Source organism: Boleophthalmus pectinirostris, unplaced genomic scaffold (genome assembly GCF_026225935.1).
Source record: "Boleophthalmus pectinirostris isolate CB_2022bp ecotype Guang Dong unplaced genomic scaffold, ASM2622593v1 HiC_scaffold_68, whole genome shotgun sequence".
Taxonomy (NCBI): Eukaryota; Metazoa; Chordata; class Actinopteri; order Gobiiformes; family Gobiidae; genus Boleophthalmus; species Boleophthalmus pectinirostris.
The window spans coordinates 1-22,365 of NW_026571466.1; the positions used below are offsets into that span (position 1 = coordinate 1).

Here is a 22,365-nt window from a genome sequence, read left to right on the forward strand (position 1 = left end):
GGCAGAGTAGCCTACAAGAGAAGTCCGGAGCAGAAGGGGGAAAAGGGTCATAAAATGTTTCTTCTTTGCGAATAAGGAGGTTAAAATCCTTGCAAATCCTGGTTCAAATTCGTTTGGTCCGTTCCTGTAGTAGAGGCTAAAGTAACTCACGTGTCTCTCTTTATTAGAAGTGTAAGCGCCGGCGAATGCTGTGCTGCTGCTGCTGAGACTGAACGATGACTGACTCCAGACTGGTCCTGATGCTTGCAGCCCTTTCTCATATAGCGCGGCGCAGATGTCACGTGTGGGTCTTTTGGTTTGAGTTTCTCGTTGTGTAAGGTGTTGAAGATGTCATTTAGTAAAGTACTCCGTGCCAACTCTTTCCACCTACCCCACTTCATTGGCCAATTTACCACGGAATGCTGTAGCTTAGTCTAAACGCAAAAACACGGAGTGGTTTCTGACAAAGCAAATAGAATGTTGTTTTAATGCCTTATACGAAGTTTAAAAAAAAAAAAAAAAAAAAGCTAAGTTACAGACACATTTCCACCAAGTCAGTTGTCCAGGCTTTTCATTTAAATGTAGGCAATGATGGCAATTATAGATAACTGAAGTGCACACAAGAGCAATTAGCTAAATAAAGGGCGTAATGAGGGGTGCCCACAAGACAACCGTCTCGTCACGCCTGTTTTACTGTGAGCCTTTGTCACAAACCCCCACTGTTCCTCTCTGAACTCTTAACACTTAAAAAAAGCTTATTATTATAGTCGCGTCATTTATAACACCATACTTGGTCTACTTTAAACTGCATCCCAACGTTGCCGTAAATAATTACAAATCATGTGTCAAATCGTTATTTGTTGCGTCTGTAATCGCTTTAAAATAACTTCATGCTCCGAGTCTAATTTAAATTGGGGTGCTCTTCCTCCTTCTGCCACTAGGTGTGGCACTTAATCTTTTTATTTATTAAACCAAATTATACAGGACTGCAAACAATGTAGGAAATCAATTACCGCAACAATCGCAACTAATCTCGTTCAACAGGCAGTGTGTAAATGCTATATATCTTTTTGTCTGACCACAAAATCTCCAGGAATATTTTATATTTCACTTAGCTGTGGATAAAACAACAAAACGTGGAAAAATACACAGTACAAACTTCAATTTCATCACTGCAAAGACACAAAATATAGAGGGGAGACCTTAAACAATATGTCCAAAAATGAGCTGAATCCCTCCCAAAACTTATGGTGACCTTTGTCCTGGCTTTGTTTATTTATTTATTCACAGCGCAGTGACAGACACTGTGGTCAGCAAACTGCCCGCCTCAAGCCTGCACTTGGTTTGGACCTCTCTCTAAAACAACATCTGAGTATGCATTGGAAAGGTGAGTGTGATAATTTAGGCCTTGAGTACTTTTATTTTCATGATGTGTCATGGAGGAGCCCGGTAAACCAATCACATTATTCTCCACAGCACCACTGTTGCCCTCCCTCTCCCTCCCAGGAGTAGTGCACACAAGTGGAGGTGATGTCAGCATTTGGATGGCCTGGCTCCAAGCCCTTAATGCCATAACAGCAATGAAGGCGGGCCGCTGTATGCGCTCTCTTCATCAAATGTCTCGACTGGATGATTCCCACTCTTGGATGCTGTCACACTTGACTAAAAAAGAATCAGAGGCTAGCGTGGTCATCTCAGACACAATCACCCAAATGTCAGGGAGATCTGAGTAAGAAAAACAGAAAGTTCAATCTATTGTTGGTTCACATTTGCGGCTCTGAAAAAGCGGACCACGGAGGTATTGAAATGATGCCAGGTGACATTCATAAACAAAGCTGAATGATTAAGTGAAATAACAGAATTTATAGTTTATGTAAATGTCACGCAGTCCATAAAAACGTGTGACTTGTGAGTCTTTGGGGGTCCGTGCTTTTCATTGTGGATCCGCGTTAACAATAACACAGTAAAAAAGTAATCACTCAAGTCAACAGTTCATAAAAAAATTACCTCTCTCTAAGCTTTTTAGGCTAGTTTAAAATGAGATACTATTACTCTAGTAAGAATGGTGACCTAGTACAGATACTGATATATAAAAATAAGGATGCTTACAAAATGAAAAAAGTATTATTTTTCAGTTTATTTAGCATTTTCTGAGTTGTCAAAACAGACAGTAATGAAAACGATAAATAAACCACAATGTACATCATGTACAGAAGTAGTAAGTAGCCACAACTCAAATTCAATTATTCTGTTTGTCTTAACATATAATCAATATCAAGTGTCGATCAAACTACAAGCAGATGATGATAATGATTTTGTACTATTCCTACTTTTGATTCAGGCTCATAATGCCAACGTAATTACATAAATCTCTCCAAACTATATAATTTGTTTGCAAGAGAGAAAATTAAAGACATGTGAAGGAATGAAAGACTTAGTTTGCGAGCAATTGCGATAAAGGAGACGGGGGGAGGAGGGCAGTGGACTGAGTTATGAGAAGGTCGAAGCGTGCAGAGAGGCGGGGGCGGGCCAGGACATTAAAAAGATTGTGTCCGTCTGGCTAATGGTTCTTTATGGCTCCCTCATGTGCTCTCCGATGGGCAGGATGACTGGCAGAGAGTGTGACCACTGGTAACTGTACATCACCTCTGCTTGCCCCTTGCTGCTGACATCCACTCAAGGCCTGCCTCTGTAAAATCTGAACCACTAAAACGCCATAAAACCAACAGACTAAACAGACATTCGTCATTGCTGTGCACACACGGGCACGTCGTAACTGTCCCACTCAAGTGACTCAATGCACACATTAAAACTTCATCAAGTATTACTGATAGAGAAAAAAGTCCGACCACGTGAACCTCAGCTGTGAATTGTAATGCACTAGAAATAAGCCAGTCAGGGGTGAAAATTGTTTGTTGGTCAGTTTATTGAATTGGCAATGACTTGACAGTACAAAATGGTGCTGTACTCATTGAGATACAAGTGTGTAAAAAGGCAGTGAAATAACCATCCGTCTTCTTTGTAACACTAAAACCCGGCATCCTGACCTGCCCAGTTTGGTGTCTGAAAAGGAAGAAAAAAACATACAAATTGGTACAAATTCAAATCAAATGACCCGTGGTGGTACAACCAATCCAAGGCTTACTACGTCAGACCTTCATTAAAATTGAGCTATGTAAAATATCATATATGGTGTATAGATATATGAGTTTAAAAAAAAAAAAAAAAGGTATTTTTGAGATTCAACACATAACAAAAAATGATAATTGAAACTGCTAAATGTTTATGTGCTTTCAAAGTTTTCTAATCGTTAATAATAGTTTGTCCAATTCTAAATGTGACTGTACCAGACATGTGCAAGCACTTTTTATTGTCAGGGTGTGTAATGTGCGTGTTCTGCTTGTAAACACTGAGTGGCTATTTGGACTGACAGGGACCTTAAACAGGCTGCCCAGATGGTTAAATGTTCTTTCTATAAGATGGTGATTTGTAGCCTAGAGGACAGCAGGATGTAATAGTCCTCTGTGCCTCTTTTCAACTAATTACAAAAAGTCCTTAATGAGGGGAGTGCTTGTTTTTACAGGACATGGTTATGGCCAACAATATTCAAACAATAGGGAGGAGGAGTAATTGGGCACATCAAACAATAGCCCCAAAGTGCCCACAGTTAAAAAGTGAACAGTTAACATGCAGTGGCCTTGGTACTGTTAGGTGTCTAAGCCGTCAATCTCGTCACTCGCACTGACCTGTCTTCTAGAGCTTCCACTTCTGAGAGTGATTTTGACATTCTGGGTAGTTTCGGTGCTTAAATCTACATGCCACTAACATGTGCAAGGTCAACATCAAAACACTTAAATGCAATGACTGGACCCTCGGCTAGACATCTGCGGCAGCTCTTAAGTGCAGGGAACTCCAGCGTTTTGACTAATGTTCACCAAAAGCCCAGCACAAGGGTCCACCTTATTTATGTTGCTGCACTGAGTCACTACGCTCAGGCCAGCATTTTATGGTTGTTTGGAATCTACCTTGTCATTAGGCCTTTGAAGAATGGATGGCAGGATGAAAGCGTTTGCTCTGTTAAACTTGCCATTACTGGTTTAATTCGTGTAAAAAGAGCTTTTGTTGGCATTTGCTCATCTACATTCTTTGGCCTTGTTCTCCTGAGCTGATCATTTGAGTCCTTTTGAGCTGTACAAAGTTCATGGTAACCTTTGCACAATCCAATCAGTTCAGGGCGCGATGTTTGATTGGGAAACAAAGTGTAGCTTGTGTTTTAGGATGCTCTGTGCTTTAAGTGCAGCTCACCTCATTTCTGGTGCTGTGGGCCTGCTTCTTCTCAATGTTCATCGCCAACATTTGGCTTCGGAACGAGAGGCTCTTGGTCTTCTCAATCACTTGCTGGTAAGGTGATATGGCGTTGTTTCCCATAACCACATGGCCCTTAAAATACAGAGAAAAATAAATTTACACAAACGGCCGATGAGCCAAGTGTCTTTGATCTCACAGACAGCATCCTATAAACACCAACAGGAGTCTGCACCATTCATATTTATGCACAACCAGATAATTCTATGTCATTCCAAAGAAATGGGCTATGATTTGCTGATTACAGAGAACTGCTGTGATGTGAATGCCAAAACATGCACATTTGAAATGAAGCTTCCAAAAGGAACTGAACAAGGGATATGCTGCTTGCACTTACCTTTCAATAAAAGAATCACAACACAAATGAAGGCTTTACAAGTCAGACAGGATATAAGGGTTTCTACAGTATATATTTACGTAAAAGAGAAATTCTTACAAGTTTGGAATCAATCTTGGCATCCAGTCTGGCATTACGAATCAGGTTCACGATCCATCTCTCTGCTTCTTCGGGTGTCATGTTCAGTTTGTCTGCCAGCATACTGTAATGACATTACAAAGTGTCATCCAAACATCCAACATGAAGAATGCCCCGAAAAATGGTACCCTTAAGAAGCCTGAACAACATGATCTAATCCTTTGTTTACTATAATCATCAATTTCCTAATAGGATTCTGAGAAATACACCTGCTTCAGCTGCTTGTGACGCTGATCGTACAGTAACTGTCCCTCAAATGGAGCGCCAGTGGATGTGTCACGGCAGCAGGCAGGCGGGTCGTGGGTGGCTGGCATTCTTTGATCCAAAGCTTTCCCTGTGCACCTGGCTTCCCTTGTGGTTTTCAAAATAACTCAAGCCTCACTTTGTAACCCCCTTCCCCCATATTTCCTGCTGCTTTCCTTCTATCTGACCCCCACAAGCCTACACATCTACCATTTTATACAAGGTTGCAATAAATATCCACCACTCATAATTACTTAAGCAATCAGTTTCTGACCATTGTTATATAAATGGTGTCACTATAAATAACTTTACATTATTTTAGCAAAGAGATATAGTTACCTAAAGCTACCATCTGCAAATGTATTAGATTTGAACACCTATCATGTTAAGATTAAGGTATGCGTTGTTAATCGTGTTAGAAAATTGTCTTCAGAATTTATAGTAGCTAGTTCTATCCTTCTGAGGGGCAGTGCAATGCCCAGGGATCCATCTCCAGATTTTATCACCCATGTTTTGGGTTGATGCGGTACACCAGAGGGTCCGTAGAAAATCCAATCAGAAATGAGGAGAAACACAAAAAGGAGAGTTGAACCCACAAACTCATTGTTGTGAGAGAGTGATACCAACCACTGTGCCATTTGCAAAAGCAAGCATTACATTGGTGACTGTACATCTTAAGCCTTTCTCAAAAATGTTAACTTGGGCTTGAGCCTAATAAAGCCCAACTAGATGTGGATATACAGTAAGTACTATTAAATACATTCATTTTTGTATACCTTAGAGGTTAAAGCAAATTCATTATCATTACAGGGCATCTAGTGCACCAAATTCTGTGGAAGATGGCCCATGAAAACTAAATAGGCTCAATAGATATTTATCAGAGAACTAATGAGTATAGAGAAGTGTCAGCTGTCTAATGACGCAAGCACAGTTTTTGATGGATAACATATGCAAGTAATTATGGTCGCATTTGTAACATCAAGGAAATTGTACAGTTTAAGTTCAGAGGAAGTGGCTTAAGGGTCTTGAAAGAAAAAAAATGAATCCCGTTCATAATTAGTATGTGCTATAATAGCAACAGATGTAACTGCAGTATTTTTACTATGCGTTTAGATAAAGTTGAAAAGAATTGAGGCAAGATATTACTTCCTTCTAGCATTTTGCCTCTTTTGTAAAACAATAATTGAAAACAAAAGTTAGAATAATGAAGTCTGATTTTTCACACTTAATTGGATAATTGCTGTGTTGGGGATCTGTGGGTTTTGTTTAGCCATTTGGTAAAGTGGGGGCACATGTCAGTCAAGTCCAGGTCAGATATGATGATCAAAACAAAAATGATCAGGTTTCCTCACTAGGGAGTTGTCCTAACCCCAAACCCTGTTAAATGTGATCTGTACTGCATAACACAGGAACACAGAGCCCCAAAGGGCCCAGGGCCCAGGGCCCTGGCCTTTACCAGCCAAAGCCCCCTAATCTAATTTATAATACAAAGTCTGGGAGTGTTTACCTCTCCGGAAACACATTTGTATATCACATAAAAGTTTTATCTTGAGTCTTACAAAGAGGTCCTCAACAGCCACCCATAGATCTCAGACAGTCAAAACGAAGAGGAAAAAGGAATGATTTGGGAGAGGAAGGGTCTGACTAAAGCAGTCAACACAACTGACATCCTCTAGCCCTTAAACCAAGAGGACAACCTCCAAGCCTGGTTTTATTTTACTCAACCACAATCCTGCTCCTTTGGGGACTGGAGATCACTTTCTTTCGACCCTTACTCTCACTGGCTCCTGATCTTCGACTTCACACACAAAGGGGGTCAAGCACTGGGTCCAACACTCTTAGGTAAGAAGAGGATGAGAGATCCCACAAGTAGCACTTAACATGGCCTGCCTGAAATAAATATAGTGTTGAACAATAACATATGATAGTATTTGGACCAAGCTCATATTGGGCTTGGGGAAATTTTTCAGGGAAACCAAAATGAGTGTGTGGTCTTTTAAACAACTCAGTTGTGAGGTGGAAAAGATCTATAGTGTTACACCCAGGATATTTGTTCCAAATGCCAATATTTTGTGTACAAATACAGTTCAGGAAACATGAAAACCCTCCTTAACCAAAATGTTAATTGTCAAAAGGACAATATACATTTAAGGAAGAGACAAAACCCAGAGCATCAAACTAAAAAAGGAAACCGGAAACACTTGATAGTCTGCGAATAACAAGTACAGAATCTTCACACTGCCTAAGGAACATTTTACATAAGATTTTAATTATAGCATAAAACAACTCAATTATGACAAATTCTGTTCAAGTTTACTCTGAAAATTGGGCTGAAGGCAGGCTAAATATCTGATAAACCAACATGACCAACAGCTGTAAAAACCTCCTCATTAAAATAGAGCCAAATTCATTCGGCCTCGGCCTCGGTGCAGAGGTCTTCTGGGCAGCAGACTAATGATTGGAATTTGGGTGTTAACTAAAAAAGTTTTGTTGATTGTCATAATCCATCAATAACAAACATGGAATTCCCTGAGAATCCCCTCATATTCCAATTTTAGAAGGGCCAACAAACACCAATCAAAAAGCGAAAATGTGAGAAGAAAAAAAATCTGCCATTTGACTTCCTCTTTAAGCTTTACCACTAACCTTTGTGGTCCTTAACAAGTAAATGGATCCAATTGCAGTAAGTCTGCCAAAAAGAACCAGCACTGCTAATCAATTCCAGACAATCTGCAACTGGAGATTTCGGCAGACCCTGATCATATGTTTTTCAACCTTGACTACAGCCTCTGCCTCTATATGTAGCTCTCAATGCAATCATGTAAAAAGATTAAATTAATTCCTGGTGAGAATCCTCATTCAATAAATTAGCCGTGTAATCTGGGGATGTCAATTAACACTTTAAGGACAACCATGATCTGACAATGATTTTGCAATAATGACATCATGAGATAAAAGTTCTACTTAATTGCAGATTTGAATAGATTAATTCAATGCAGACGCAGTAAAATTAAGGGGAAAAAAAGATATCAAATCCTGTAATTAATTGTAGGCATTCAATTTCACCCTCAGCCGATGTTTAGTTTAATTGGTGTTGACTACATTTCTTGGTTATGGTTCACCAGATAAGATCACTTTTTACTTTGAAATCTTTATGAAGCTTGAAGTCAGAAGAGGACACATCACTTTTAAACTCCAAATCAAGCTTTCAAAAACTCAACAGGGATATTGTTTCTTGAGATCTCATCCTTGGAGAAAACTATCTACAAAATGACCCTGAACAGGTGATCCTAAAAGTTTAAAGACAGCACCATAACCTGCTGGGTCCTGGAAGCATTTATTTCCTACACTCGCTAATTGTGTAGTGTCAGAGGCTGTGAGGAGAAGGCAATAAGCACTCACCCATAAGTCATTTTGTCGATTTAGAAAAAGCAATCACATAATCACATTGTACTCCCATTTTAAAAGCACCATAAAACATTGCATTCTTAAACATTTCTAGCACATTTTGTTTATAAAAACATTTGTTTTACAAATCTACATAAATTATGCCAATGTTCAACTAGATCAAATTAGGAAGAAACATTAATGTTTCAGTCCGATGCATTTGACTCTGAAATAATTAAAATAAATTGAGTAATTTGACTACAAAAAAGTTTGATTATCATTTGATTATGATTTATCACTTTTTAGAATTAATTAAAACCACATGAAACTGAGGCACACAAAGCACAAACCATTGCAGCACTAAGTTTCTGCTCACTCCAGCTTGATGAGTGTGTCACTCTGAATTTTACACATTATCAATCTGAAATGGCTCTCGCTGAAAGGAATCGAAAAATGTGGATCATCATAACATAAGAATCTGGTCGAAGCGTCACAACAACGTAACAATCTGAAAAATCGAACACTTGTTACATTCTGTTGCGAAAAAAGCACATAGAGGATGATGTCTGTACTACGCTTTTGGCTTCCAAACAAACCTCTATGCTGCGCTGTTATTGGTGTGCCAAGCACCTGGCAGGTGCTATCGCACCAGCGCGAGCATGACATGATTTTTTGCAGTTTGTGAACTCACAAGAATCTGTGTGTGCACACTGTCAGCACAACAATTCAGAGTGCACCAGGGCGTGTATCTTGAGTTTAGGGAGTGGTTTTGTTGTGGAGGAAAGCAATGATGAAAACAAACTAGTTAAATAAAAGGCCAAAATCAGGGGCTAAGAGATGGAGGCTAAAATGAATGACACATAGAGCTAGCGCAGCAAAATGATCCAACCTCAGTGAAAAATGACAAGTGCTGCAGAGCACAGTGCTCAATGCACAACACAACAGCATAAACACGTACAGACTTATCTTAGCTGAGGTAATGTGACATAAACTTGAATAAATTCATACTGTAAACATAGTTCAGATTTAATTTGGCTTGTTTACAAACAATCTGCTGACAGGTGAATTAGTTATAATATTCTGGGGACATTTTTAGCTGGTGTATCCGACGAAGTGAAATACTGATATTCAATCAAGAATTTAAAATTAAATTAAATTAAATTAATTAAAACTCTTAAGGATAAATTACTTGATTAATCAAAGCTAAAAATTGATAGATTAATCAATTACTAAGGGTGAGATCAAGTAAGTGAGATCAAGGTCATTCCTAAGTGGCTTTTATGGTGACAGGTTCAAGTGTTTGGGTTGGCCTGGCATATTACAGTGTTCTGTAGTAGATTGGGAATATTTTATATATATTATATATATATTTATATATTATAATATTAAATGTATAGACAGATTATTACCACTCGTGCATGGCCTAACAAACAGACAGTTTCAAATCTACTTTTTTACTCCTTCTTGTTCTACTGCACTGAATAACAGTAACCACCACATTTGATCTACAAAAATGTGTTCAAATTCTTTCTTTCGACTGTCTGGCGATGTGAGATTCATTGAGAAAAGAATGCCCCATTTTATATTGAAAATGTAATATTAAACCAACCTTATGCTAATGCACTGGTGAATTCTGCAGAAGGTCTCAAAAATGAAGAGTCTGGCATTTTCAATGAAGTCCTCCAGGCAGGCAACCAAGAAGAAATCATTCACCAGAACCTGAAAGAATAAAAATCAGAAGAATTGTATAAAGCAGTAGTTCAAACTATTCACGTAAAGTATTACTAATGAAAATATCTGGCTCCCCTAGTAGCACTAGATCAAAACCTGCACTAAATTAGGGCTATACAAGGTTTAGACTAGATATAGCCTCTGAACCAGGTCTAAATTAGTGCAAAAACACTTCAGATTACAATGTTGAAGGAACTGACTATAAATGAAACAAACAAGAAGAACTGCCGAGGATCTTGAGTACCACAAGAAGCAGCACCACCAGTGTTTGAGTTTGGAATACAGTATTTTAAGAGTTTAATTAAATTATTTTAACAGTTAGGCAAATAATAATTTTCAGTTGTGAAATACAGTAGAACACCAGTTGTTGTTATAATGGAAATACTGACTACTACGAAAAAGATTGGTTATAATATGTTTATTCTAAATGCTAGCTCGCCTGCAGTGTAACTGTCCAAAACCTCTCGTTTCCAGTTTTTCTGTGTCCAGCATTTCTCATCATAGACAGTATCTTAAAGAAAAAAAAAAAAAGCTTTACAACAATTCCCAGCTTTCTGTTTCCTTAAGCTTGAAATGACTCATTTTGCATGCAGTTTTGCCTAAATGAGTTCCAACTACATGGCACTATCTGGCCAAACACATTTCAACTACGACAATGCTTATCTTGGACTGATAAACTTTGAACAACCAAGTGCCCTAATTACTGTCATCTGGGATTCAGACCACAAAGTTTAAACAAATTTTGAAAGTAGCTTGAGGAGAGCTCTTTTATGTGCAATCTGAGTTGCTTGACTGTAGGTAAGGATATACTTTTCATTCCTAAACGTGCATCTAACATCTGACAGTGATTCCAAAACCAGGGTGAAGTGGGAAGGAAACAAAAGCTCTAGAATGGGCCATTTCAACCAACCTTAACCCACAGTTTGAAAGTAAGCCAAATCATTGTACAAACCACAGAGAATTAAAAATCAAGAAAATAGCATACTGCTGCAGGAATTAAATTGACCTCTGAATAGCACTAAAATAATACATTATCAAATTCCGTCAAGACAACTTCTGAATTGCATGGGCAAATTATAAGTATTTTACAACTAGGTAAATTCCTGTGTAGACCATCGTAGACAAAATGCGTGTTATGAAATGGTTTGCAGACACAAGATATGCATTACCAGTGCTAATTTGTGAATTACACAAGTGCTTGTAAACATAGCAAGCCAAAGATATAACTTAAGTTGACATACGTAGATAAGACAAATGGGCTGATGTTAAAAGCATCAAGGACAAACACAGGAGTGTGCCAATGCAGCGGAAGCTAGCTTAAAAGCAACAAGCCCTAAAATGTAGAGACAAGTGTCCATTCCCTCAAACCAGTACAAATGGCAACCAAAACATTATGAATAAATATTGAGAGGATGTGGATAATTTTGTTAAACAGCTTTCCCACCATTTGATATTTTTACTTTATAACAGATTAAACAAGACCTCATGGAAAACATGGACTTCATCTCTAAATATTTACTCATCTGAAAGGGCCATATAGCCAGACAGATGTTTTTTATTTTCATAGTTCATTGTCAAGTAACAAGGATCAAAAGGGAGCAATATGACCCCCAACCCTAGTCTAAGACCAAATGGTCGTGTCACCTGGGAAGAACAAATTGCAGTTTGTAAGACTGACGAATAGATTATGTTACATATAAATGCAATAAAAAGCATCAATAGAAGTGAAACTAAGCCAAAAAGTCAATTTAAAACTTTAAAGTAGACATGCACCAATTATGTTTGAAATTTAAACCTGAATAAATATAGGGAATTGGGATTGTGATTGTATAAAATTGAAAAGATCAATGAGAACTGCTAGACTTTTGTAGTTTATGTAAATGTTACTTACTGATTCACACTCCCGAAGTTTCTTCTGAGCACTATCAAAATCAAAATTTACATAAAGGCACTCCACAAACTCTGTAATTGGATCTTTGTAGGTGTAAGATTCCTGTGAAACAAGAACATCTCGAATCATTATCAGTGTAACAGCAGAAACTGGCTTGAAGAGAAGTACATTTTAAGCAAAAACAGCTGTGAAAGTGGTCTAGATATAAGTACATGATATTGTGTTGTATGTATTGGAAACGGCCGCCTGGTGGCAGATAAACAAAGATAACAGTTTAAAGAAGTTCAGACCCGTCTGAACTTTGAACAGTCTCAAACGGTGCTTAAGAGAGTCACAACCTGACCCGAGGCCCCAGAGATCCAAGCACATGTTTTACTGATTACTCACAGTGTACTGTGCACCAAGACAGTGAGAGGATCCCAGAAGGCTATAGTTTAGAGGCTTCTACTCTTTAACCCACCAAATGCACTCCACATTACATATCAACAAGTTTACAAATGCACCACTTCATGATGTTATGAAATTATGATTAGAAAGGTCATTACCTGCTGTATGACTTTCACCAGATCCTTCAGAACCTGTCGGCGCTTACGAACATCCTTGTTGGTGATGACGGCTGTGGTTAGGTAACGCAAGATGTGGGGGCACATAGTCTGAATGGCATTCAGGTATCTGCGAAAAGAAAAGGGATCAAAGCAATGACTTATTAAGCAATGTAAGAAAAGACACGATCTTTACTTTGGACACACAGTATAACATTCTGGCTGCTTATTTGGGATCTGACATTTAGAATAAAGAAAAAAACCTTCACAACCCAAGAGATAAATGTCTAAGTGGGATTGTCTACCACTATACATGAGTCCAAGCTATAAACCATCCCTTTCATTAGTGTCCTATGAGAGGGAGGAGGAAAGCGTAAACCTGGTAAGAAGATATAGATCAGTGAGCAGGGACAAGCCCAGTAGTTGAAATCCAATCTGTCAGGGACTGATTTTTCGACCACAGGTCAACTGGCTCCAACACAAGAGACAAGGCAGTTTGGGCCCTTGTCCCACACAAACTTAAGATTGAGGTTGAGCAATTAAAGTAATTGTGAAACTAATTTACTTATAATTATACAGAAAAAAAGAACTGAGGAAATTACAGACACAATTCCATTATAGGGAGATCTTGCTTTTGAAAAAGCAGTAAAGGAACTGTAGACGTGCGGCTGTTAGAGCCAACACATCCAATAGAAGCAGGGCAAAGGCCCCATTGACCTGATTTTAAGAGCTCTCCCATCTCTGTCTATGAGAGGCTTGATCCGGATGACGGCTGCAGTGCCCTGTGTGGTGTTCCTTATTAACTTACACTTCGTCACTCGCCAGAGGCAGCTCCGGTAGCTACATGACGCACTGTACTGTGTCTGTGGGCTGTTCACCCAGCATCGCTCAGGGAACCTCCACTTGTTTTGTTTAGTTTCACAGTAACAAGATTTGCTCTAATGGTTTACTAAAGATGCCACAGAGGCATGTAGAAATCAAATTTGAGCTCACATGTTCTCTTGGCGCATTGTGAGATGTTGTCTTTGTCATAACTTTGTGGCTGGGTAGTATGATGGATATTCTTTCAAAGAGTTATGGCACTATTCAATTGTGCTTTATTTAAAATCAGGGCAGCTTGTCGAGAGAAGTCTTTTGGCCACCGTGTGCTGACTGCTGGGGTAACAGAGGTCAGTTGTGGAACTGAAGGCCAAGCACTGGTCACTTCAGCCAAAGGAAGTACTGGTCAAAAAATGGGATACAAGAGTCGAGCCAAGCCTCAGTGGGAAAAACATGAGTTTTCAACAGTGAAGCAGCAAAGCTCACACAAAACTACCTCAGTTTGTCCACACAGTAGGCTGGGGGAGCTTTTAAGAAGAAGTTATTTGGCTGGCCGCCTTAATCAGCAGCAATAAAATTAAAAAATGAGTAAAATTTGGGGAAAAGAATATTTGGGTGTGCTGTGTTGTGGTTCCCAGTCATACAGTCTGTGGAGCCCAGTCATGTGTACAATTATACAATCAGGGCAAAAATATCAAAATAAGTATAGAACTTGTGCATAAAGTTACCAATCTGTTATACACATGGCCTGGTCCTCATTTTGAAGAAAACACTTCTGAAATCACTTTCAGGTTCAAAAAAAAGCATTAAGCATTTCTTTCCCTCAAGCTTTAAAAAAAAAAAAAAAAAAAAAAAAAAATCAAGGAAAAACTGGGTTATTAACAAAACCAAATTCAAGTTTGTATTTCTCTATTCAATTCAATTCCAGTAGATCTAAATCAAGTCTACTGTGTGCACATTTCTGTTGGAGTTATAAGGGGTTTTCAGCCAAAGAAATCTAGGCCAAAGAAGAACACTAAACAAAAAAGTATTTATCGTTATATATAAAATGGATATTAACTGAATTGGAATGCAACATGTGTCACAAAACGCATTACTCCACAAAAACATATTCCTCGTCTACTGACAATATGAAACTCATCCAATCTCCACAAAGAAGGGTTAGGTAAATTTAATGGAGGATGATTTAAATGATTTCAGCAAATGAATGCAGTGCAGTCACTGCATGGCATGTGTCCTATACCGTTTACTTTTCCCAAGACAAAATAAGCTGTGTTAAAAAGGTACTTACTGAGGCTGATAGAGAAATAGCTCAATGATATTGTCTCTGCCCTTGGGATGGTTGAAAAATACAAAGAGAGACCAATGGATTAGCCATGTTCTCTGCTGCAGAGACTGGAGAGGAGAGCTGACCGTCTGAAAGAAATAACATTTTTGGTAACAAGATTAAAACTTTTGATCCATAAACAAGCTGAAATTGGTGTGTGAGGGGAATAGAATACCAGCTATGCTGAAATTGAATTGACGATATGAGAGTCTATGTAAGTAAATCTAAACGTGGGATCAAATTCTGAATAGTGATGTATTTACATTGTTATCGATAGTCTCCCTCAGGCGGGTGAGGTCCTCCATGGCTGCTTCCCAGTTCTGCATCAGGATCTCAGAGGCCAGCTTGCCCCACAGAGAGCTCAAGGCATTTCGATCTGTAGCAGGAACCTAAAGAAAGATTATATTACTTTATACACCCATCATTAAAATTGTACATTCTTTAAATTTCTTGAAAATGGTGTCTATAAATGTCAAAACGTTATTCATTTCTCTTCCAAATTAAGTAGACTGTACGGATTTGATTTTATATTGTATCATTATAGCTGATAATAGATTATTTCAACATCACTTTAACCAACTTTAACTTCTGTAGACCTTCGGGTTTATCACAGGGCAATTAGCAGGAAACATGAACTGGGCTAAGGAGACACTTTTCAGCAAGCATAATCAGTCTCAAAATCTCACAGACTGCCGTTTGTGACTTCCAGAACAAGCTAAAGCAAACAGAAAAACACAGGTAATGGGAGACAGGTTGAGAATGCCTCTGAAGCTCAGCAGGGCAATCACTCCACACTGGACACTGGGCTCCACCCTGGGAAGGTCTGGGACAAACTACTTCAAGATAACACAATGCCAGACACAGTGACAGGAGTCAGCAGTCGAACAGGAAGCTGATGTGGGTGTCTACAAAATGACCAAACTAGACGCTAACCACACATCTCCCAACAGTGGGTTGTGAGGCTCGGGCATAAAAAATATACAATTTGAGAATACAATACTGCACATTTTGGTAGTAGATACAGAAAAGAGAAAAGCAGTTATTTTAACTTGCTATTATTAGTAGTAGTAGTATTAGTATTATTATGTTAACTCACTGTAAAGACAAAAGTCCATTCTTTTTTTTTTTTTTTTGTTTGCTTCCATCGTGGAAGTCCCAGGCTGCTAATTTTGGATGACCTTCAGGTCATTAGGGCCATGCACAACAAGTTTCAATACCTGGGTTTTTCCAACAGTTACCTTGAGTTTCCTTTGGTTTGTGAAATAGGCACATTTTCACTGACTGACCAGCAACAATAAATTTACTGTGCTAGAGATCCGTCTGGACACCCAATCTTTATTCTTAACATTCAATCCCTGCATTAAGTGATGATATGAATAAGTTGCTCTTTACGAGCTACGCCACACTGTAACAGGATCCAAGGCACGGATTTTGCAAGGCTGGCTTCCTTCATTTAATTGACTTGGTTTCCCACGTTAAATGGCTTTATGCAGCCTCACCTCACCCGCACAAAAGAGTGAGGGGCTTATGAGGATGGGTCATTCAGTATACGTACAGAACATGGGCTAAAGGCATATAGGATTAATAATAAAAGACTATTCATCCTCTTCTAGTTTTTAGAGAGTCAAAAGTAAACCATATCTTGTTACACCATGCGGTATGATGAGGGATATTCAACATAACACAACCACTCATGTAGAGGCTTTACGATTGAAGTGTTCTGCTCATAATACAAGAAGTTTAAGAAAACCATATTGTGAACAGCTTGGGCAAATCAGCCATCATGACGTCTTCCTGCCCCAGACTGAGGCAGATCAATGTAAACTTATCAAATGAACTGGACAAGTGCTTTGGGTTGAGATGCCTCTTAAGAGCATAGAGCTCATCAGACTTCTAAATCGGAGCCAACATTTTGAGAATGGACACAGTGAATATGCACGCAACCTTCATGTGACAGACTAGAAACAACTAAACGCCAAGTATCAAATGCCAATTAAAACAAGACAAACATGTTTTTTGTGTTACAATGATTTTTCTAAAAACAAAAGTCTATCTTTTTTTTTTTTTAAACACAATAGCAAAACCTGATACTCAAGAGAAAAGTTATTATAGATTTAAACTTATTAAACTGCTGGGTAACTACACAAGTTAATTAAATACATAAAAAGTTAAAGCAAATGATACACACAAATGCATAGAATTTAGTGTGAGATATGTTAATGCTGCCAAATCATATGTAAATGAGAAAAATGTGTAAATGTGAAAATATGTAGTCTCTTAAATTTCACAAGATTCCTTCTCTATAAAAGGTGAGCATTGTTTGTGTTGTATATAATCTTTACAACATTAATTTTATAATCTCATTCCATAAGATGAATTTGTCGTGACAAGGTTTAGAGAATCTCTGGATCCAGCCTTCAAATGTATTTAAGATGTCTACTGCAGCCTGCCTCGTGAGGTCTACAGACAGATAATGCAGTTTGCTACTGATCACTTGGCTCAGTAAAACCTCCCACTCAAGTCGTACAACAGCAGTCGTCAAAGACAGACAACGTGCAGTAAATTGAATAGGCCATGACGTAATCCGTGCATTCAATTACTCTGCACTGCCTGCATCGGCCAACTGTATTCACCAATAACTAACAAGGATGTACTTACAAAGATGTAGAAGATGTACGATAAACTTACCAATACACGAAAGAAGTAAAGGTATTCTGCTGCTCCAGAGTAGTTCCCGCATTCATACTGGAACTTAGCATATCTGTAGAGCGTATCCAAGTACTCCTGACGAAACTATGGATGAGTTAAAAAAGAAAGTAGTTATTGTCAGCCCCATAATCACTAGTATTTATTTGTGAATATAGTGCACTAATCTACCACAGTATAATGATTTTCACCAGTTTTTAATAATAATTTGTTTTATTTTAATGTTATTTTATTTCAGACGAATAAAAAGCCATGGGACTTTGACCCAATGCCCATGTTCTTATCATGTGTGTGTTATTTTTACCTTTTGAGTTACACACATAATATTGAGGTATTAACTGCTCCTTTACAAATTTTCAGGAGGTAGCCAAAAATAAAAATATAGGTGTAGTCCCAGCGTTAGAGGTTAATGTAATTGGAAGGAATACCATTAACCATTAAAGAAGATCTAGAATTTTTAGGACAGACCACAAAAATCAGAACAACACACAAGTGTTCAAATTACTTAATATTCTTAACTGAAAGCTTGTCACTTATAGACTTTCTCAGAGGGTATGCTATAATAAAAAACTGTACTGTTAACACTGTACAATATATGAATCAAGTATAGGTTTGGTGACAGAAACCTACCAAGTACAATTTTATTTAATGATTACTCAAATAAATCTGAGCAATTGTAACAGTAGTGCCCACCTCTGCTTATTTTATACATGTCTTTCTACAGTTACCATTCTTTTCGTTTGTTATTTCACTCGTATTAAAGTTTGTACTTTAAAGTTTTGTAAGGTTTCTTGTATACGTCTAACTAGGAGATGTAACATTTGTTTGGAGGTGCACTAAGGACAGTGTGTAGGTCAGCAGGATATCGGAGTGGGAGGTGACTAAAGTAGAGCAGGATAAGAGATTCAAATTCATGGTAAATATAGAACCCCCGGCATTTTTGCGGCTCTATCCACGAGTCCCGGGTTACTCAGTTTATTCTTAACTATTCACCACAGAATGTAAATTCCGCAGAATTTGTGCAAGCCATACAAACCCTGAAAATGAGTTAAGGGTTTTGAGAAGTAATTCTACATTTCCCTCCATGGTCTGGCCCTACCACTTTACCCCTGAAACAATCATGGGTTCACAGCAGAGTCATGGGAAAACGATGAAGAAGTGAGATGTCAGCACATGAGGCCAACTTACGTTATGCTTTTCAGCCAAATAGTCAAAGAGCATTCGTCCATCTCTGAAAAACAAAAAAGGAAGACAGCTGTAATTAATTTCTGTAGGTAATGTGCCTGACATTGTGTTATTAATCTGGTCACCACCTCTTTTGCTGGGTCTCAGGCCAAACTCAAAAGTTAAACACCTGTCCAGTTTGAGGCCTCATTTATAAAAGAGTGCATCATATTCTTATTTGAAACAGAGTGTACGAACAAAAACCAAATATAATGTACATGAAAAAATACTGGGATTTATAAAACAATATATACAAATTTCACACACACTCTTCATCTCGGATCACATATGGAACAGAAATCTGTGCTCATGATCCCACATCCCTTTTTCATAAACACCCCTTTTGACGTGACAAGCTATGTACACACATTTCTGATCTTGTTTTGTGCATACGTAAGGAATCTTTATAAATAAGGCAATGGTATGTTTGTTTCAGTGATGCATGGGGAAAAGAGGAGTTCATTGGTCATTTATCATTAACAACAACAAAAAAAACAACTTTAATTTCAGATTAGAAGTGTACTGCTTTGTTAATCGATAGCAGACATCAACATGTTGTTTTTTTTTCCTTGTAAGCAGCTATGTTAGATATGGATGGACCTCACTCATCCCTGACCAATCCTCACAGATGGAAAACTGAACTTGAATATAAAGATAAAGTCAGTGTCCAGAGAGTGTCCAAGTATTGTAGATGTGTGATTTTAAGTGGTTAAGGCTCTGCATAAATTCAATCATTTGACAAATGACTGCTGGTGAGTTAATTCTATGCTTTAGAAATTCATAACCCTGGCTTTGTAAAAATAATGTAACAGCAGAATCTAAAATATAAGGATAGGCAGCAGATGAGAACATTGTTGGAATATTATTGATGTATGCTAACTGAATTTCAATGTAGCCAAGGTAGGGTTTCCACTGTGTCCATTTTAAATGACTTAGCAGCAGGGTAGGATGTCAGTGCCGCAGTATATGGGAGAAACTGCTGTAAGCACCACTGATTTAGATTACAGCACAATGTGATCAGTACAGTAAATTCTACATGGAATTTTGTATCTTTTGTTGATGAAATAAACAAAAGAATCACATAGTATTTAATGTATTGTATTGTTTTGTTTTATACAGTGCAGACAGCAAAATGTTTTTGATGAAACTGGATCAACATCTTGGTATTGAAATACTATACCATATTTGACCTTTATGCAATCAGAAATATATTGATTCAAAATCCCTCAATATACATCTTCTTTCCTGTTGCTTAACTAACAAATAGAGCTGCTTAGGCATTTTAGCTTCATGGAAAGTGGGTAGGTGTAAAATAATATTTTCTAAATACATATATATATAAAATAATTTTCTGCTTCCCTCTTAAAACATGAGAGTAATAATAAATAATGTAAAACTAAAGGCTTCTTCTTTATGGGACTTGCTTTTTATCCAACAATGACAGAAACATCACAGTCGGGGAGACATCGACTAAGTCAATGTTTCCATATCAAGCTTCAAATCTCACAGCTGACCTTTTCCATCTACTAGCTTCAGTAAACAAATGTCTACATCTTCACTAAAACAATACACTCAAAACAGCCCAAACTCAGAAGAAGATTAAAGTAGGGAATGCTTTTGATTAAGTGAAGATATAGCCTCTAAAATTGAAAAGACAGGATGATGACTGCATACAAGCAAAATATTTCATCACTGACAAAAGTATAAATAAAGTTAACCACACCCACAAAAGCATATGTTTTCAATCTGCCAAAACAGACTTCTCTGCAGTGTAGTTGCAGCCTATTAAAAAGCATAATGTTGAAACCACTACACATATGATTATATATTTAATTAAATGCCTTATAAATTACCATATTATTATTCTAATTTTTTTTTTGTTTGTTTGGGGTTTTTTTACTGTAAAATGAATGTGGTTCTTGGATTTGTAATTTGTTTTCATTTTCCCACCTGGTAGACTGCATTTGCCGTGTTGTTTCTTGATCTTCAAACATTTTCACAATTGGCTCCGTCTCAGACTGTAGCTGTTTGAGCTGAGCCACAACTTCAGTTCTTTTTTCTCTCAGGGCTAATAAAAATAAATGTATATTATAACATCAGGAATAGTAATGTTTGGAGTTTGTTTTTTTTCTATTTATAAACTGGTGGTCTTACTGTGTGGTATTTCCCTGTCAGGAAAAAGGCTCTTGTGGACATCCATGGCGAAGTCAACCATGTTTGTTTCACTAAGCAGATCCAACTTCCCATGAAGAAGCTCTTGTTCATTGTAGATCTAAGCAAAACATGTCATATGAAAATTAGGTGAATTAATATTTTAATAGTTGTTTGTGCCTCAAAACATACAAGCCTTCATTTAGTAATGCAAAGAGCCATATTCAAGTACTTAACACTTTTAAGTTGATTTAACTGGCACCCATAGATTAATTATATGTTTATGGAGTTCTAATATATTTAATGTAAAAGTGAGTATTAGGGTGTGATTGAAATATCAGCTGGTCTGTATCTAGAGATGTGAATGGTTTATACTAAGCAATTAGGCATATCCTTTTTATTCTGCTTTGGGAAGGCCAATGAAAAACTCTTCCCCACTAAACTGCATCTGTTAACAAAACATATTCAGCAGTTTATTAGATCAAGCAAACAACCGCTATAGCTTACTACAACTGTTTCCGGTTAAACTCCAAAATAAATACCAACTACAAATGAAACTTAAAAATACAGCATAACCATTCCATAACGAGGCTATTTTAACTCGGAAGCTACTAACAAACAGTATGTCTATATGGCTGTCCCTAATACAGCGGATCAATTGGAAATCTAAAAGATAACGTCATTGGAAGTTTTTATTGTGAAAATAAAAATAAGCATTTCCTGCCTGTTTCACGTCGCTAAAGAAAACGTGCTCCGCAACCTAGCATTCCTTGCTAATCCAGCCACCGAAAACCCATACGAAGACATGGGAATGCCAAAATTATAATACTAAATTATAATCTGTTAGTACATCACTTGCCTCTTTAACAGACAAAAACTCCAGAAGGGGAAACACAAGATGACGGTCCAAAAAGTGAGCAATTTTTGTGGTGAGGTCGTAGTCCGCCATCTTTGCTCCGGTAGAAAGGAAGTAGATGCAGCAGCGTCATCGAGAAATGCCCATTCAGCGATCGCCTCAGCATCCTGAAAAAGGATACACATACACACATGCACACATACTGTGTGTATGTGTTTATGTGTATGTATGTGCATATATATCTCTCCACCCTCCACTCCTGCCATAACTGTGAACTGGACTTTGCACTGATGCAACAACAATCCCATCTGCACTTATACTGTATTATATACCCTTGTTGTTTTGTCTCTGTAATAATAGTAATTACTGGATACTGGTATAAGAAGGATGACGTGATCAATACGACTTGTAACGTTCAGCTTGTAAAAAAATAAATAAAATAAATATATATATATATATATATATATATATATATATATATATATATATATATATATATATATATATATATATATATATATATATATATATATATATATATATGTGTGTGTGTGTGTGTGTGTGTGTGTGTGTGTGTATAATATATAGTGAGTCATGTCAGTTACAAACAAAAAGTGTGGAGTTTGCATGTTCTCCCCATGTCTGCGTGGGTTTCCTCCGGGACACTTC

General features: G+C 37.6%; 1 protein-coding gene across 1 annotated transcript; it reads right to left on the minus strand.

The window, feature by feature from the left end:
* Window positions 1-2,881: 2,881 nt before the first annotated feature.
* Window positions 2,882-21,850, minus strand: eif3ea (eukaryotic translation initiation factor 3, subunit E, a). The gene is made up of 13 exons (XM_020937098.2): window positions 21,700-21,850; window positions 20,844-20,961; window positions 20,640-20,757; window positions 18,654-18,696; window positions 17,448-17,552; window positions 15,023-15,148; window positions 14,724-14,848; window positions 12,617-12,743; window positions 12,072-12,173; window positions 10,059-10,168; window positions 4,781-4,883; window positions 4,285-4,419; window positions 2,882-3,042 (listed from the first exon to the last, which is right to left on the minus strand). The coding sequence occupies exons 1-13, from the start codon at window positions 21,787-21,789 to the stop codon at window positions 3,007-3,009; spliced, it is 1,338 nt and encodes a 445-aa protein (XP_020792757.1). The 5' UTR covers window positions 21,790-21,850; the 3' UTR covers window positions 2,882-3,006.
* Window positions 21,851-22,365: the final 515 nt, after the last annotated feature.

What these genes read in the sequence shown, in the direction of transcription:
- eif3ea (XM_020937098.2), bottom strand. Translation starts at nt 21,789, where the DNA reads ATGGCGGACTACGACCTCACCACAAAAATTGCTCACTTTTTGGACCGT. An exon ending in CGGCAAATGCAGTCTACCAG is followed by an intron (nt 18,697 to 20,639) that starts GTGGGAAAATGA and finishes TTTGTTTTTCAG; the next exon opens with AGATGGACGAATGCTCTTTG. An exon ending in TGGTGAAAGTCATACAGCAG is followed by an intron (nt 12,174 to 12,616) that starts GTAATGACCTTT and finishes CTTGTTTCACAG; the next exon opens with GAATCTTACACCTACAAAGA.